General features: G+C 48.5%; 2 protein-coding genes across 2 annotated transcripts; both read left to right on the top strand.

Moving 5' to 3' along the window:
• Positions 1 to 404: 404 nt before the first annotated feature.
• CCR8 (C-C motif chemokine receptor 8) lies at positions 405 to 5,527 on the top strand. The gene is made up of 2 exons (XM_088831604.1): positions 405 to 527; positions 3,612 to 5,527. The coding sequence occupies exon 2, from the start codon at positions 3,643 to 3,645 to the stop codon at positions 4,699 to 4,701; it is 1,059 nt and encodes a 352-aa protein (XP_088687730.1). The 5' UTR covers positions 405 to 527; positions 3,612 to 3,642; the 3' UTR covers positions 4,702 to 5,527.
• Positions 5,321 to 12,479, top strand: LOC129547550 (acyl-coenzyme A thioesterase THEM4-like). The gene is made up of 7 exons (XM_088831605.1): positions 5,321 to 5,445; positions 6,511 to 6,794; positions 7,689 to 7,887; positions 9,758 to 9,902; positions 10,940 to 11,050; positions 11,643 to 11,809; positions 12,271 to 12,479. Exons 2-7 carry the CDS (start codon positions 6,675 to 6,677, stop codon positions 12,291 to 12,293), a joined length of 765 nt encoding a protein of 254 aa, XP_088687731.1. The 5' UTR covers positions 5,321 to 5,445; positions 6,511 to 6,674; the 3' UTR covers positions 12,294 to 12,479.
• Positions 12,480 to 13,371: the final 892 nt, after the last annotated feature.

The following is a 13,371-nucleotide window of genomic DNA, read 5'->3' as shown; positions in this document are numbered from 1 at the left end:
TTCTCTAGTGAGATCTATTTTTGAAATTGTGGGTTTTTTTGTTATAGTGTTTTGTTTTAGCATTGTCACTATATATGATTTTTAATCATTTGAAAAAATGGAAGTATAGTTGATGTTCAATATTACATATCACAGGTGTCCACTAAAGTGATTCACAATTTTTAAAAGTTAGACTCCAGTTGTAGTTATTACAAAATAGTGCCCCGTCCCCTTATTATTAGTACACCCTTGTAGCTTGTTTTATACCTAATAGCTCCTACCTCTGACTCCCCTGCCTCTACTTCGCCCCTCCCTCTCCCCAGTGGTAGCCTCTAGTGTGCTCTCTAAATGAGATCAGTGTGTTTAAAACTTTAAAAATCCTTGTGGGGAGCAGCAGTAGACCCGCCCCTGTGTTGCCACCAACCACAGATGGGTGAGAAACTGCAGAGAAGCTGCTCTCCACTGAGCTGCAGACACACAGCAGTGCAGACTCCGAGACACAGAAGTCAGCAACACTGAAAACCTCCGGGAGGAAGGCTCTCATTAAGGTAGGTATTAATAAGCATCCTTGGGAAAGAAAGACATAAGAAGCAAGGATACTTTCATGTCCTTGGGGGAGAGGCCTGGATTTCAGAAATCTGGCACAAGAGGTGGCACTTTTCTGTGCATATCCCCAGTGTTTACAGCCCCTGCGTGTGTCTCAGTGCCTGTCCATAGCGGTCTAGTGGAGAAAAGCAAGCCATGCCATTGTCCTCTGCAGGATGCTAGGAGGGTGTCAAAGCTCCTCCAAGAGTGGGAAGGTGGATAGCAGAAGATTCTGCCTCTCCCAGGGCATCTGGGGAGGAATCTGTCCTTACGCTGTGTGCATTGCGTCTATGACAGGAAGGCACGTAGGGATTGTTCTCAAGGAACAAAGCTGGCAAGCAAATTTCATCCCTGACTAGGTGCCAGCCTAAATGACCACAGGCACATCCCACCAAACCCTGAAAAGCCTTCTTGGCTTCCTTCTCACAAACGGAAAAGCCTCCTTTTCAGTTTGAAAAGCAAGTCCAAGTTTACTCTGATACAAAGTAGTCTAGAACTTGGAAGTCAGAAGATTCTAAAAGATTGTAGCTTTTTTACTCTTTTTTAACCCACAATGAAGCACAGAAAAGAACAAGGATTTGGAGAAGACAGATGTGGTTTTTGGGTCCTGGCTCTGTTGCCTCACCCTTTGTGTAACTTCAGGTACTGGACAAAAGCTGAGATTCAGGTATGATTGTAACTCCAGAAAGAGAAAGGAGATGTTAGTGCCTGCTTCACAGGGATGCAAGAGGAATAAATGAGGTGATGCATGTAAAATTCTTGGTGCACTGTGATAAATGGTAGGGCTCACTCATACTTTCCACAGATTTTAATGATGAAGGAACATGGCCGGAAATGTGGAGTAGATAGGAAGGATCTAGGGAGGAAAATGAGTTGAAGACTTCCTCTTACCCCAGGATATTAGGAGAGCAGAACAGAAGGACCATGAACTGAAAATTGTTTTTTAAAGTAACTGTAAAAGACAAGTGGAGAGGAAGATGTAGGAGGGGAGACTCCTGTTTTGAAAGATGCTGCCACATAAAAAAGAGACCCACCTCCATACTTCAGAAACTGTCTTAAAACCTATTTTGTATATATACTTAAGTGAAATTCATACCTTTAAAAATGGCTAACTTGATTAGCATTTCAAATTATAGAAATGTGGCATGGTGGAGAGGGATGTGTGAGTGTCCAATAATCAAATGCCTTGGAAAAATCGTAAGCCTAGATAAAAATTGCCTTGAATGTAAATATCAGTTTGAGGAGAATGATCATGTTTTAAATGTTGAATCTTCCCTTCATTTTGTTTATCTCTGTTGCAGAAGGGAGGAAGGGAGGAAAAGGAAAAGAATCAAAAGCAAATATGGCAATATGCTGGCAGTTGCTAATTCTGAGAGGTAGACTATAGGTATTTAAGTTTTCTTGGCAAATTTTGGCTTTTCTTATCCCACCGAATCCCTCTGTATTAGTCAGCCTGGGAAGTTTTCAACTTTTTAAAATGCAAATAGGCTTTACTTTCTAGAGAAGTTTTAAGTTTACAGAAAATTTGCGTGGAAAAGGCAGAGAGGTCCCATGGTGGAGGTGGTGGTGGTGGTTTAGTCACTAAGTTATGTCTGACTTTTTGTGACCCCATGGACTATATAGCCCGCCAGGCTCCTCTGTCCTTGGGATTTTCCAGGCAAGTGTACTGGAGTGAGCTGCCATTCCCTTCTCCAGGGGATCTTACCGACCCAGGGATTGAACCCAGGTCACCTGCATTGCAGGCAGATTCTTTACCAACTGAGCCACCAGGGAAGCCCCAGAGAGGTTCCATATAGCCCCTGAATTATTGTTCTGTTTAAGCTGCCCTCACAAAATGCCAGGTGGCTTAAATGACAGGAGCTTGTTGTCTCACAGTTCTGGGGCTAGAAGTCTAAGAGCAAGATGCTGACAAATTGGATTTCTGGTGAGAGCCTCTAGGGCTGCCTTCACACTTGGTTGTTGTCTTACAAGGACACCAGTCCAATTGGATTAGGGCCCCATCCGATGATCTCCTACGTTACCTCCTTAATGGGCTGTCTCCAAGTTTAGTGACACTGGGAGTGTCTTGGTCAGTTTGGGCTCCTATAAACAGAATGCCATAGACTTTGTGGCCGACAAACAACAAAATTTATTTATCACACTTCTAGAGTCTGGGAGGAGAAGGCAATGGCACCCCACTCCAGTACTCTTGCCTAGAAAATCCCATGGATGGAGGAGCCTGGTAGGCTGCAGTCCATGGGGTCGCTAAGAGTCGGACACGACTTAGCGACTTCACTTTCACTTTTCACCTTCATGCATTGGAGAAGGAAATGGCAACCCACTCGAGTGTTCTTGCCTGGAGAATCCCAGGGACGGGGGAGCCTGGTGGGCTGCCGTCTATGGGGTCACACAGAGACAGACACGACTGAAGTGACTTAGCAGCAGCAGCAGAGTCTGGGAAATGCAAGATCAAGGTACCCAAGCAGTCAGGTTCTAGTGAGAGCCCTCTTCCAGGTTGCTAACTGCCAAATTCTCACTGTATCCTCACACACTCTAGAGCAGAGAGAGGAAGCAAGCTCTCCTGTGCTTCTCATAAGGGCATTCACCCCATTCATGAGGGCTCCACCCTCATGCATGTGTGCGTGCTAAGTTGCTTCAGTTGTGTCTCTTTGTGACCCTGTGGACTGTAGCTCACCAGGCTCCTCTGTCCAAGGGATTCTCCAGGCAAGAATACTGGAGTGGGTCGCCATGCCCACCTCCAGGGGATCTTTCCAACCCAGGGATCGAACCTGTGTCTCTTACATCTCCCAGTGGGTTCTTTACACTGGCACCACCCAGGAAGCCCTGCACCCTCCTGACCTCACCTAATCCGATCACTTTTCAAAGGCTTCACCTCCTGATACCATCACACGGAGGGTAAGGTTTCAACACACAAAGTTTGGAAGGACACATTTAGTCCATAACAGGGCTTTAGGGCTGCAACATATGAACTTGGTGGGGAGCGGTGGGGCCCAATTCAGTCCATCTTTTTAAATGTAAAATATCGCTAAGAAATGAATGTCTCTTAGGTGCCTCCGTGGCTGGCCTCCTCCTGCCTCAATGGATTACACACCTGAGCCCAATTTGACAACAGCAACTGACTTCTACTATCCTGACATCTACTCGAGCCCCTGCGATGGGGAGGGGAGACACAGCAAGCTGCTGCTGGCCGTCTTCTACTGCATCCTGTTTGTATTTGGTCTTCTGGGCAACAGCCTGGTCATCCTAGTCCTTATTGCCTGCAAGAAACTGAGGAGCATCACGGACGTATACCTCTTGAACCTGGCCCTGTCTGACCTGCTTTTTGTCTTCTCCTTCCCCTTTCAGACCCACTATCAGCTGGACCAGTGGGTATTTGGGACCATAATGTGCAAGGTGGTCTCTGGCTTTTATTACATCAGCTTCTTCAGCAGCATGTTCTTTATAACCCTCATGAGCGTGGACAGGTACCTGGCAGTTGTCCATGCTGTGTATGCCTTGAAAGTGAGGACGATCAGAATGGGCATAGCCCTGAGTCTGGTGGTGTGGCTGACTGCCCTCGTGGCCACCAGCCCGTTGCTAGTATTTTACCAAGTGGCCTCCGAAAACGGTGTTCTACAGTGTTACTCGTATTACAATCAGCAGACGCTGAAGTGGAAGATCTTCACCCACTTTGAAATGAATATCTTAGGCCTGCTGATCCCATTCAGTATCCTGATGTTCTGCTACGTCCGCATCCTGCACCAGCTGAAGAGCTGCCAGAACCACAACAAGACCAAGGCCATCAAGCTCGTGCTCATCGTGGTGGCTGCCTCCCTACTCTTCTGGGTCCCTTTCAACATGGTCCTCTTCCTCACTTCCCTGCACGACATGCACATCTTGGATGGATGTGTCATGAACCAGCAGCTGATCTACGCCACGCATGTCACAGAAACCATCTCCTTCACCCACTGCTGCGTGAACCCTATTATCTATGCGTTCATGGGTGAGAAGTTCAAGAAACACCTATCAGAACTATTTCGGAAGAGTTGCAGCCACCTCTTCGTCTACATAGGGAGACAGGTCTCCAGGGAGGCCTCGGAAAAATCGTCCTCGAATCAGCACTCCACTCGCTCCTCCACCATAGACTACATTATGTGAGTCTGTGCAGGGCAGAGCATCCCTCTGCCTCCATCGCCCGCCCTCTTGAAACAGAAACGATTCACACTGGAGTTGGGGGCTACACTGAAGGGAGACTCTTAGAAAGCTGGCTACAGACACAAGACTTCTTTCATGATATTCAGTGAATTACTACTATTGCAAGTCAACCCTCTCAACTTTCAAAGACTTTGTCACTATTTTCTAAAAATAGTCTATATGTTTCACTGTGTTAGCTATAGGGAATCCCCTCCCCCCCAGGTTTTGGAGTATCTTTATCAAATACCAGCCTAAATTTTATCAAGTGCTTTCTCCTTATCTATTGAGGTGATCATGTCGTTTTCCTCCATTATTCTGTTAATTTCGTGAACTACATTGATAGGTTTTCTTATTTTAAATCAACTCGTGTTTTCCCTAGAAAAAATGACCTCATGTTTATGATCATTTTAACAATAAACAGTTGGATTCTCTTGGGATTTTTGTATCTGCGTTCATGAGAGATACTGACCCGCAACACTTGTGACGTGGGAAGTGCCTCGGATCTTGAACCATGCTGGCCTTGCTCAGGACATTGCAAGGGACACCTTGGATTTCCTGTCCTGGACCCTGCGCCTCACTTACAAGCTGGCCTGAGGCGGCCTCTCTGCATGTCAAGGCAGACACGTGTGAGATAAGGCTGAAGATGGTGATGGTGGTGCTTTCTGTCTTGCTGCTCCACAGACCGACCCGCTGTCCCACCGATAGCCTGTAAATATCTTTGTACACGTAAAAGTTTATTATTACTATAATAAAAATACACAGCATATAACATTTTACTAGCTGTGCAGTTTTGGGCGATGTACTTTAACTGCTCTGTGCTTCAGTGTCTCTATATGTAAATACAGATATTAATAGCAATAATGCATACCTCTGATTTCTGTGAGACAGTTATGCAAGGTTATGAAGCTGTGTTCTATCGCCACCTACCGTTCACTCACTGGGAGTAACAAAAGTCCCCTAAAGCAGGGTGGAAAGAATGGGAGCTCACTCCTGCGTGTATCCGGTGTGTGTGGAATGTTAAGAATGTGTCAAGGAAAGGCTGAAAAACTGTCCCAGATTAAAGGAGGCTAAAGACATGGCAGTTAACTGAAATACATGATCTTAAATTGGATTCTGGGTTGGTGGAGGGGGATGCTCTGAAAGACAGTTTGGGGACGACTGGTGAACCCACTCCGGTGTTCTTGCCTGGAGAATCCCAGGGACGGGGGGAGCCTGATGGGCTTCCGTCTATGGGGTCACACAGAGTCGGACACGACTGAGGTGACTTGGCAGGTGAACTTTTAATTTGGGCTGTTTATGAGACAACATTGAGTATTAAAATTGATAAAACAGGGAAACAGGTAGAACAGCAGCTGGGGGTAGAAAGTGCAACAATTAATGTTGCTTGTTAACTACCTGCTTAGGACATAAACCCCATGAGGCCATCGACTTCATTTGTTTTATTCACCCCTGTGCCCCTAGAGCCTGGAACAGTTCCTGGCACATAATATGTGCCTATTTAACATTTGTCAGATGAATAAATGAACTGACCTCTGAAACAATACACAGTTAAGAACCAGGGTGAGGTATCAAAGCCATCTGTCCTTACACGCAGAGACTGAGGTTATTCACTCTGGCTCCTGGTTATTGTTTGTCATCCCGGTGAACCTGGCCTACAAAACATTCTGATTGACTCAGTTGTTCCAGGCACGCAGCCAGAAATACATCTGGCAACTCCCCAGATCAAATACATGTGTAACTTACTAACCCACAATTGCCTAACGTTCTTTCTAGTTCCGCTCCCCACTGCTTGGCCTGATGCAGGAGAGGGACGTGGGACAGCCTGGCCCAAAGAGGACCCACACAGGCTGAGTCCGAGCCTCAGGTCTGTGCTCAACTACCAGCAGGAAGGCTTGCCTTTGGAAGAAGGTCCAGTTGGCGCGTCTTGGTTGGACATCATGCTGCAGAGAGGTCTCAGGTGGCTGGCGAGGCGCCGACAGGCAGCACGCCTTCTTCCAGCCCTGGCTGGCCAGCCCCGGGTGCTCTGGTCAGCCTGGATGCCAGCCTCACTCATCACCGTGAGTACCCACATTGCATCCAGATGTGGGCCGCTGTGAGTGTGGTCAGAGTCTCAGATCGAGGGAGCTACAAGGGACCTTAAACTCCTCTGACAGATGAGAACTCGGAGCCAGGACTCCTGATTCCTAGATGCTCATGCCACTTGGTCATTTCATCCTGTTTGCAGGAGTGGATCCTCAGACTGGGAACTTAGTGACAATATCTGGAGGCCCCTCCAGTCTTCCTGGCCCTGCAGAACCTTTCCCATACGGTTAAGTGGGGTTGCTGAGCCCCTGAGTGAGCAAGTGAGCAGAATCAGGGAAAGAGAATCTGATTAGCGGTGACTCGAGGGAAAGCAGTGATTACTGTTTAACATAACATTTTCTGGACAAAAAAGAGGCGGACCTAAAAGAATATTGTGGGTAAGAGTCAAGATGATGGAGTAGGAGGACAGGAGTTCTTGTCTGCTCTAAGTAGGAACACCTACTAGGCACTGGTGGGGGTCCCTGGACACCTAAGGAGATGAGAGGAATCCCCACACGATGAGGTAGGGTGTGGAAGGGAAGAAGGAAAGGAGGGAAAGTGGGGGCGGGATGCCCCTCATGGGGGCTGGGGTAAGGGAGAGGTCCCCGTGCTTGGATGGGGCCTACTCATGGCAAGGGGATCAGCAGAACTGAAAGGGACCTTTGGGGGATTGGAGGATCATAAGAAAATGTGACCAGCATCTTCCCTGCCCACTTGGGCCCCAGCACGTCTGCTGTGGTCACAGGTCTGAACCCCCACGCCTCAGGGTCCCCTCTGGCCTCCTGGGTTTTGGGCTTGATTCCCCCTCCCCCCCCGACTCCCCAAGTTTTCCTTCAGCTGTGCCGGCCCTGTAGGAGCGGACACAATCAGTTACCTTTTGAACTTCCCAGGTCTCAAGAAGTCACCTCCATTCTGATCCAAAAGATTATTCCCTCCCGAACTCCGGCTGGAGCCCCATCATGGTGAGGCTGTACAATGAACTCATGGAGAAGACTGTGGATGGGACATGGACGCGACTTCCCGGCTACTGTCACTCTTGGCAGTTCCTTAAAGAGGGAGACCTAGCTAGGATCGCTAAAGTTGTCCCTGGTACGTTCACACCCCTGTATGAGGAGCGCTTCACCTGGGCTGGAGGGAGCCTCTGGAGAGCGCAGAGCTGTTGGCAAAACTTTGCTTCTGTGTGCACATTTCCCTCCCTCCTGTGTAGCCTGCATGAGCTTGAGAGTCAGGTATGAGGCAGTCTGGACATGGTGATCCTGGATTCATGCACTATCAGGCTAGAAAAGGAACGTGGAGGCCGTCTAGTGCAACCCACTCATTTTACAAGTGAGAAAACTGAGGTCTAGAGAGGCAACAAAGCGAGTTTTTGGCAGAGACTGGACTAGAGTAGGGGATTCCTGGCTCCTGGGTCAGGGCTCTCTCCACCCCTGTCTACAGTCACCCCCGGCGTCTCCTTACACCTGCCAGCCCCACCATATTCTGAAGGCCAGACAGGTGCGATGTCAGTGAAGAACTGGGAAGAGGCAGTGCCTGGGATTAAGGGCCAGTGCCTTCGCCCTGGTACACCCGGTTTCGGCGCTCCGCGATGCTACAGGCAGCAGGACATCGGGGCCAGGAACCAGAATCTGCTGGGGACAGAGCTCGCGCTCCCTCTAGTGGTCAGCTGAGCTGAGCTCTTGAACCAGTCAGCGAAGGACATCGGATGGAAAACAGGAGACAGGAGCAGCCAGCCGGAAGGTTTTTATTTATAGTCTACAACTATATACTATGTTTATAGTATATAATTTTATATACCTAAGCTGTCGTTTGGAATTCTGCTTTGAGGGGAATTCCCTGGTGGCCCAGTGACTGGGACTCTGCCTTTTCACTGCCGAAGGCATGGGTTCAATCCCTGGTGGGGGAACTAAGATCTCATAAGCCATGCTGCCAAAAATAAGAAAGAAAATAAATTCTGCTTTGAGATTCTTGGCAAAAAAGGTGTTTGATAAATTTTGGATGTGCTGTGTTAGTCGCTCAGTCGTGTCCGACTCTTTGCAAGCCCACAATCTGTATAGCCTGCCAGGCTTCTCTGTCCAAGGAATTCTCCAGGCAAGAATACTGGAGTGGATTGCCATTCCCTTCTCTAGAGGATCTTCATGACCCACAGATCGAACCCTGGTCTCCTGCATCGCAGGCAGATTCTTTACCCGTTGAACTTCAGGGAAGTCCTTAAGTATAGGATATTGGAGGCTTAACCTCTACTTGCTAAGTCACTTCAGTCGTGTCCGACTCTGTGTGACTCCATAGATGGAAGCCCACCAGGCTCCCCCTTCCTTGGGATTCTCCAGGCAAGAACACTCGAGTGGGTTGCCATTTCCTTCTCCGATGTGTGAAAGTGAAAAGTGAAAGTGAAGTCGCTCAGTCGTGTCCGACCCCCAGCGACCCCACGGACTGCAGCCTACCAGGCTCCTCCATCCATGGGATTTTCTAGGCAAGAGTACTGGGTGGCTTGCCATTGCCTTCTCCGTAACCTCTACTTAGGGCCTCTAAATTATCCCCATTTCCCTCGTAAGTCATACAGTATAAACAAATCTCACTGAAAGTTCAGGCCTGTGGCAGAGACACATACACATGTTCTAGAAAAAGGACTGTCGCCTGCTTCCTCCTAGATCTGCAACAATCGCTGCGTTTGGATTAGCGTTTGTTATGCAGCTGATGGGAACAGTGGTGTCCTGAATTCACAGGCAGTTGGCTCCTCACTGCCCCTCACACTGCTGACCTCATCCTCCCTTTGGAAGCTGCTCTTCTCCATCAGAAGTTTATGGGACCATGCCCGGGGTGGCGTGCCCATGGGAAGCTTGGGGTGGTGGGTTTCCTGGGACCTCCTCTGGTCGGGTGCTTTCTGCCCCAGAGACCACACCACCCTGAGGATCAGACTCCTGCCTGAGGTCTTTCTTATCGAATCCACTCTTCCCTCCAGTCCAAACGGTAGAAGACGCCCGCCTCTTTCTCCGGATCACAGAGATGGAGAGACTCGGCTTTGAGTATGTTGTCTTCCACAATGACTCTGAGAAGAAGTGCGTCTGCTTGTTCCAGCCTGGGCCCCTCCTGGAGGGGCTGCCTGGGTGAGGCACGCGGGCTTGTCCCAGCCAGCAGCTCAAATGGGCTTTATCTCGGTCCAAGAGCAGGTGGTGGGTGAGAGCCCAGTTGCGGGTCCCTGGTTGCCTTCAGCAGGTTCTTGGTTAGTGGGTGGTAGTTTAGTCACTAAGTCGTGTCCGACTCTTGCAACCCCGCAGACAGTAGTCTGCCAGGGTCCTCTGTCCATGGGATTTTCCAGGCAAGAATACTGGAGTGGGTTGCCATTTCCTTCTCCAGGAGATCTTCCTGACCCAGGGATCAAACCTGGGTCTCCTGCATTGGCAGGTGGATTCTTTACCAACTGAGCCACCAGGAAAGCCCTAGGTTCTTGGTTACTTCAGCCTTATTCTACTGGCTCCCCGGGCAGCGAGACTCTGCCAGCCCCTCAATGATCCACCCAAGGTGTGGCCTCCCCCTGTTAAGAACTTTCTTAACCTCCTAAATGGCAGTGGAGTAAGCAATGGAAATTAGAAATGAGAAGGGGGAAAACTATTCTTGTTTAGTGCTAGTATATGGCAGATCCTTTACACGAAGCTTTGGCTGTATTAACTTAATACTCACAAAAATTCCTAGGAGATATTCCTCTCTTACAGATAAAGACGCAGGTGGCCCAAGTGGTTCTGTGACTGAGGTCACACGGCTAGAAATGTGAGATTTAGAGTTAGGGCTCTCTGCCTGTAAAACCCATGCTTTTTTCACTGTACCATTCTAGTTCCCCCGACACCAACCCAGAAGGGAATACAGGGTTCATCAGAATTTGTGTTTGGGGCTGGTGGTGGGGTGGGGACTTTTCCTGCTATTAGTTCATTCTCTTCTAAGCTGGTGTGACTCACTTCAGACAGCAGTGTTTGCTTCCCCTGCACCTGCTCTGCACTCATAGCTCTGCTCTAAATGGATTGATAGAAGGATCTGGTCCTGGATCACAAGGAAGCCTTCAGCACATCACCTCACTGGAAACTGGCCATATGGAGTGGAATCCCAGGTGACTCTTTCCTTCCCTTTCTCCCCTTGTCTGGCCCTGCAGGATTATCCATGGCGGCGCGCTGGGGACCATGATGGACACCACGCTGTTCATGACGGCCTACTGCAGTGCCAACGCAATCTTCACCGGAACCATGACCATCACCTTCAAGAGGTCTGTCTCCTCCCCTGGGTTCCAGTTAGGAGTGAGCTGACACGGGGTTATTCCAGGTGTTACGATGGAAGATCAGAGCTCATGTAGCAATCCTGAGTACGAAGAGGAGTTTCTACTTTTGTTTTTCTCATGGACCAACCTAAACTTGTTAGATGTTCCCTCTTCATCCAAGTTCAAGGTGATGAGCTTGAACATGGGTTATGTGTCCCGACAGAAAAATACCCTACACAGGACAATGGTAAACTACTTTTGGCCACCTCTGATTTAAAGAAAGCCAACTCATGTGCCTGTAAATATTTAACTCAGTCCGCAGATAATTATTGGGCTGCTACTGAAATGATAATTCCTGATATGTGATTAATTTGTTGTTAAACTTGCACACATTATTTTGTCCAATCTGTACTATAATCCTGGGAGGTTGGTACTGTTATCTCCAGCTTGACAAATGAGGAAGCTTAAGCAAAGACATAGCTAGCAGGTGACAAACACCAAGGCCCTGACATCTTGGCCCTTGAAGGAGAAGCCCAGGACTTCCAGAAGCCCGACTCTGGTAGCCTCCAACCCCTGTAGGGTCATCCCCCACCTTTCTCAGAGACCAGGCTACCAGCCACTCGCCCCCACTGCCCTCTCCTAGCCCAATCACCCTCGGCTCAGTGGTGAGGCTGGAGGCAAACATCACCGGCATGGAAGGAAGAAAAGTGTTTCTCTCTTGCAAAGCCCAAAGCAGTGACAGGACCATCCTCTTTGCCGAAGCTTCTGGTAAGGCCGTGAAGAATTCTTTTTTCCTGCTGTTGGTGCCCACCCTTGTGATAAGCACAGAGAATGGCTGCCCCCACTGCTGGGGGCAGCACCTGCCCTGGGAGACTCTTACAGCTGTGTGTTTGGGGTCAGATGGGATGCTCACATGGAGAGGAGCCTCTATAAGTTATAGGACAGAGGCCATCATAACACACCCACTCACCTCCCTGGGAGACTACCAGTCAGAAAGGGGCTTATGAGGATGGAGGGGAGGGGGCTGTGGCAGCAGAGTGTGCATGGTATCTCCCCTCCTGGCTTCCAAAAGGCAAAAGCAGGCTCATTGCTTTGACAACAATAGAGGGAATTTAGATATTTCATGAAGCAGCTCTGGCTCCAGGCAGACAGGAAAGGTCTCCCAGAACTGGTTTTTCCTGAAAGCAAAACCTGAGAGCCACTTATCTCTGTGTTCTTCACCATTCCAGCCATCTTCTTCCAAATGAAGTGATACAGGTATAAGGCCCCATAAGGCTCGTCTCTTCCTGGCCCAGAGGGCAGGAAACCGAAACTTCCTTTGGAGCAGAGTCTGTCTCTCCCACCCATCTCCAGCTGCCAGTGTTTACTCCAGCCCTTTCCTCCTTGGATGGTGGAAACTCCTCCAGCTGTCAGAGCTTGTTATGAATAAACTTTGAAAAGGGAGATCATGTATCCAAATGGACATACGTGTATTTCTTTCTGCATAGAGATGTCTATGGTCAGTGGGATGGGAAAGCATCGTGTGACATTAACACCCAACTCAGAAAACAAAAAAGGGCCAGATTGGGTTTGAGGGACCCAACGTGTAACTGCAGAAGGGAGTAAGGTCACAGAGGCAAAATCATGTTCCACCGGTTGCAGACAAGTCAAGGGAGCCTTGCCCAATGTTGATTAATGATCTTGTTTTGAACTGAAGTCACACACAATGTTTTCACCAGGTATTTTTCCTTTTCTTTTTTTCTGTTTGCTTTTTCCTGTCATTTTTTAATTCACTCTTCTAAATTCTACCATGAAGTACTGCCCTAAAACCTTCACTCATCTGCTGATGGGCAATACTCCTTTTACATGATCTTATATATCTCTGTACCCTCTCAGATGTGAAGGGAAGATTGAGGAGGTGGGGGCACTTTGGGCTCCAGAGTTGCGAGTGAAGCAGGAACAGTTACACAGGAGGAAAACCCAGGCAGGCACCAACCATCCTTGAAAACCAACCCATTTTATCTGAACCCAGGGCCTAACCAATACCTGCTGAGGGTGGGGCAGTGGGCAGCAGGCTTTCATTCTGGGTCCCACCTCTATCCCCATTCTCAGAGTGGCCAAGAATAGCCTCTAAAACTCGCCAATCGATTTCTCCTAAGTAGGAATTCTTGGCCCGTGAGGACAGAAAAGTAGGAATTCCTTTAAAGAAAAGTTTCAGCCTAGTTCAGCATCGGACAAGGAAAATAAGCCTTGCAGCTTAGAACAAGAGATGGCAAAGTATACAGCAGGAACCCGGTAGGTTTGCCTATGTATTTTTTATATTTCAGTTCAGTTCAGTTGCTCAGTCATGT

Source organism: Moschus berezovskii, chromosome 24 (genome assembly GCF_049115385.1).
Source record: "Moschus berezovskii isolate FMDL1 chromosome 24, NW_MosBer_1.0, whole genome shotgun sequence".
NCBI classification, from domain to species: Eukaryota; Metazoa; Chordata; class Mammalia; order Artiodactyla; family Moschidae; genus Moschus; species Moschus berezovskii.
Note: the sequence above shows the minus strand (reverse complement) of the source record. Positions and strands in the feature narration are given on the sequence as shown.

What these genes read in the sequence shown, in the direction of transcription:
- CCR8 (XM_088831604.1), top strand. Translation starts at nt 3,643, where the DNA reads ATGGATTACACACCTGAGCCCAATTTGACAACAGCAACTGACTTCTAC.
- LOC129547550 (XM_088831605.1), top strand. Translation starts at nt 6,675, where the DNA reads ATGCTGCAGAGAGGTCTCAGGTGGCTGGCGAGGCGCCGACAGGCAGCA. An exon ending in TGCCAGCCTCACTCATCACC is followed by an intron (nt 6,795 to 7,688) that starts GTGAGTACCCAC and finishes TGAACTTCCCAG; the next exon opens with GTCTCAAGAAGTCACCTCCA. An exon ending in ATGACCATCACCTTCAAGAG is followed by an intron (nt 11,051 to 11,642) that starts GTCTGTCTCCTC and finishes CACCTTTCTCAG; the next exon opens with AGACCAGGCTACCAGCCACT.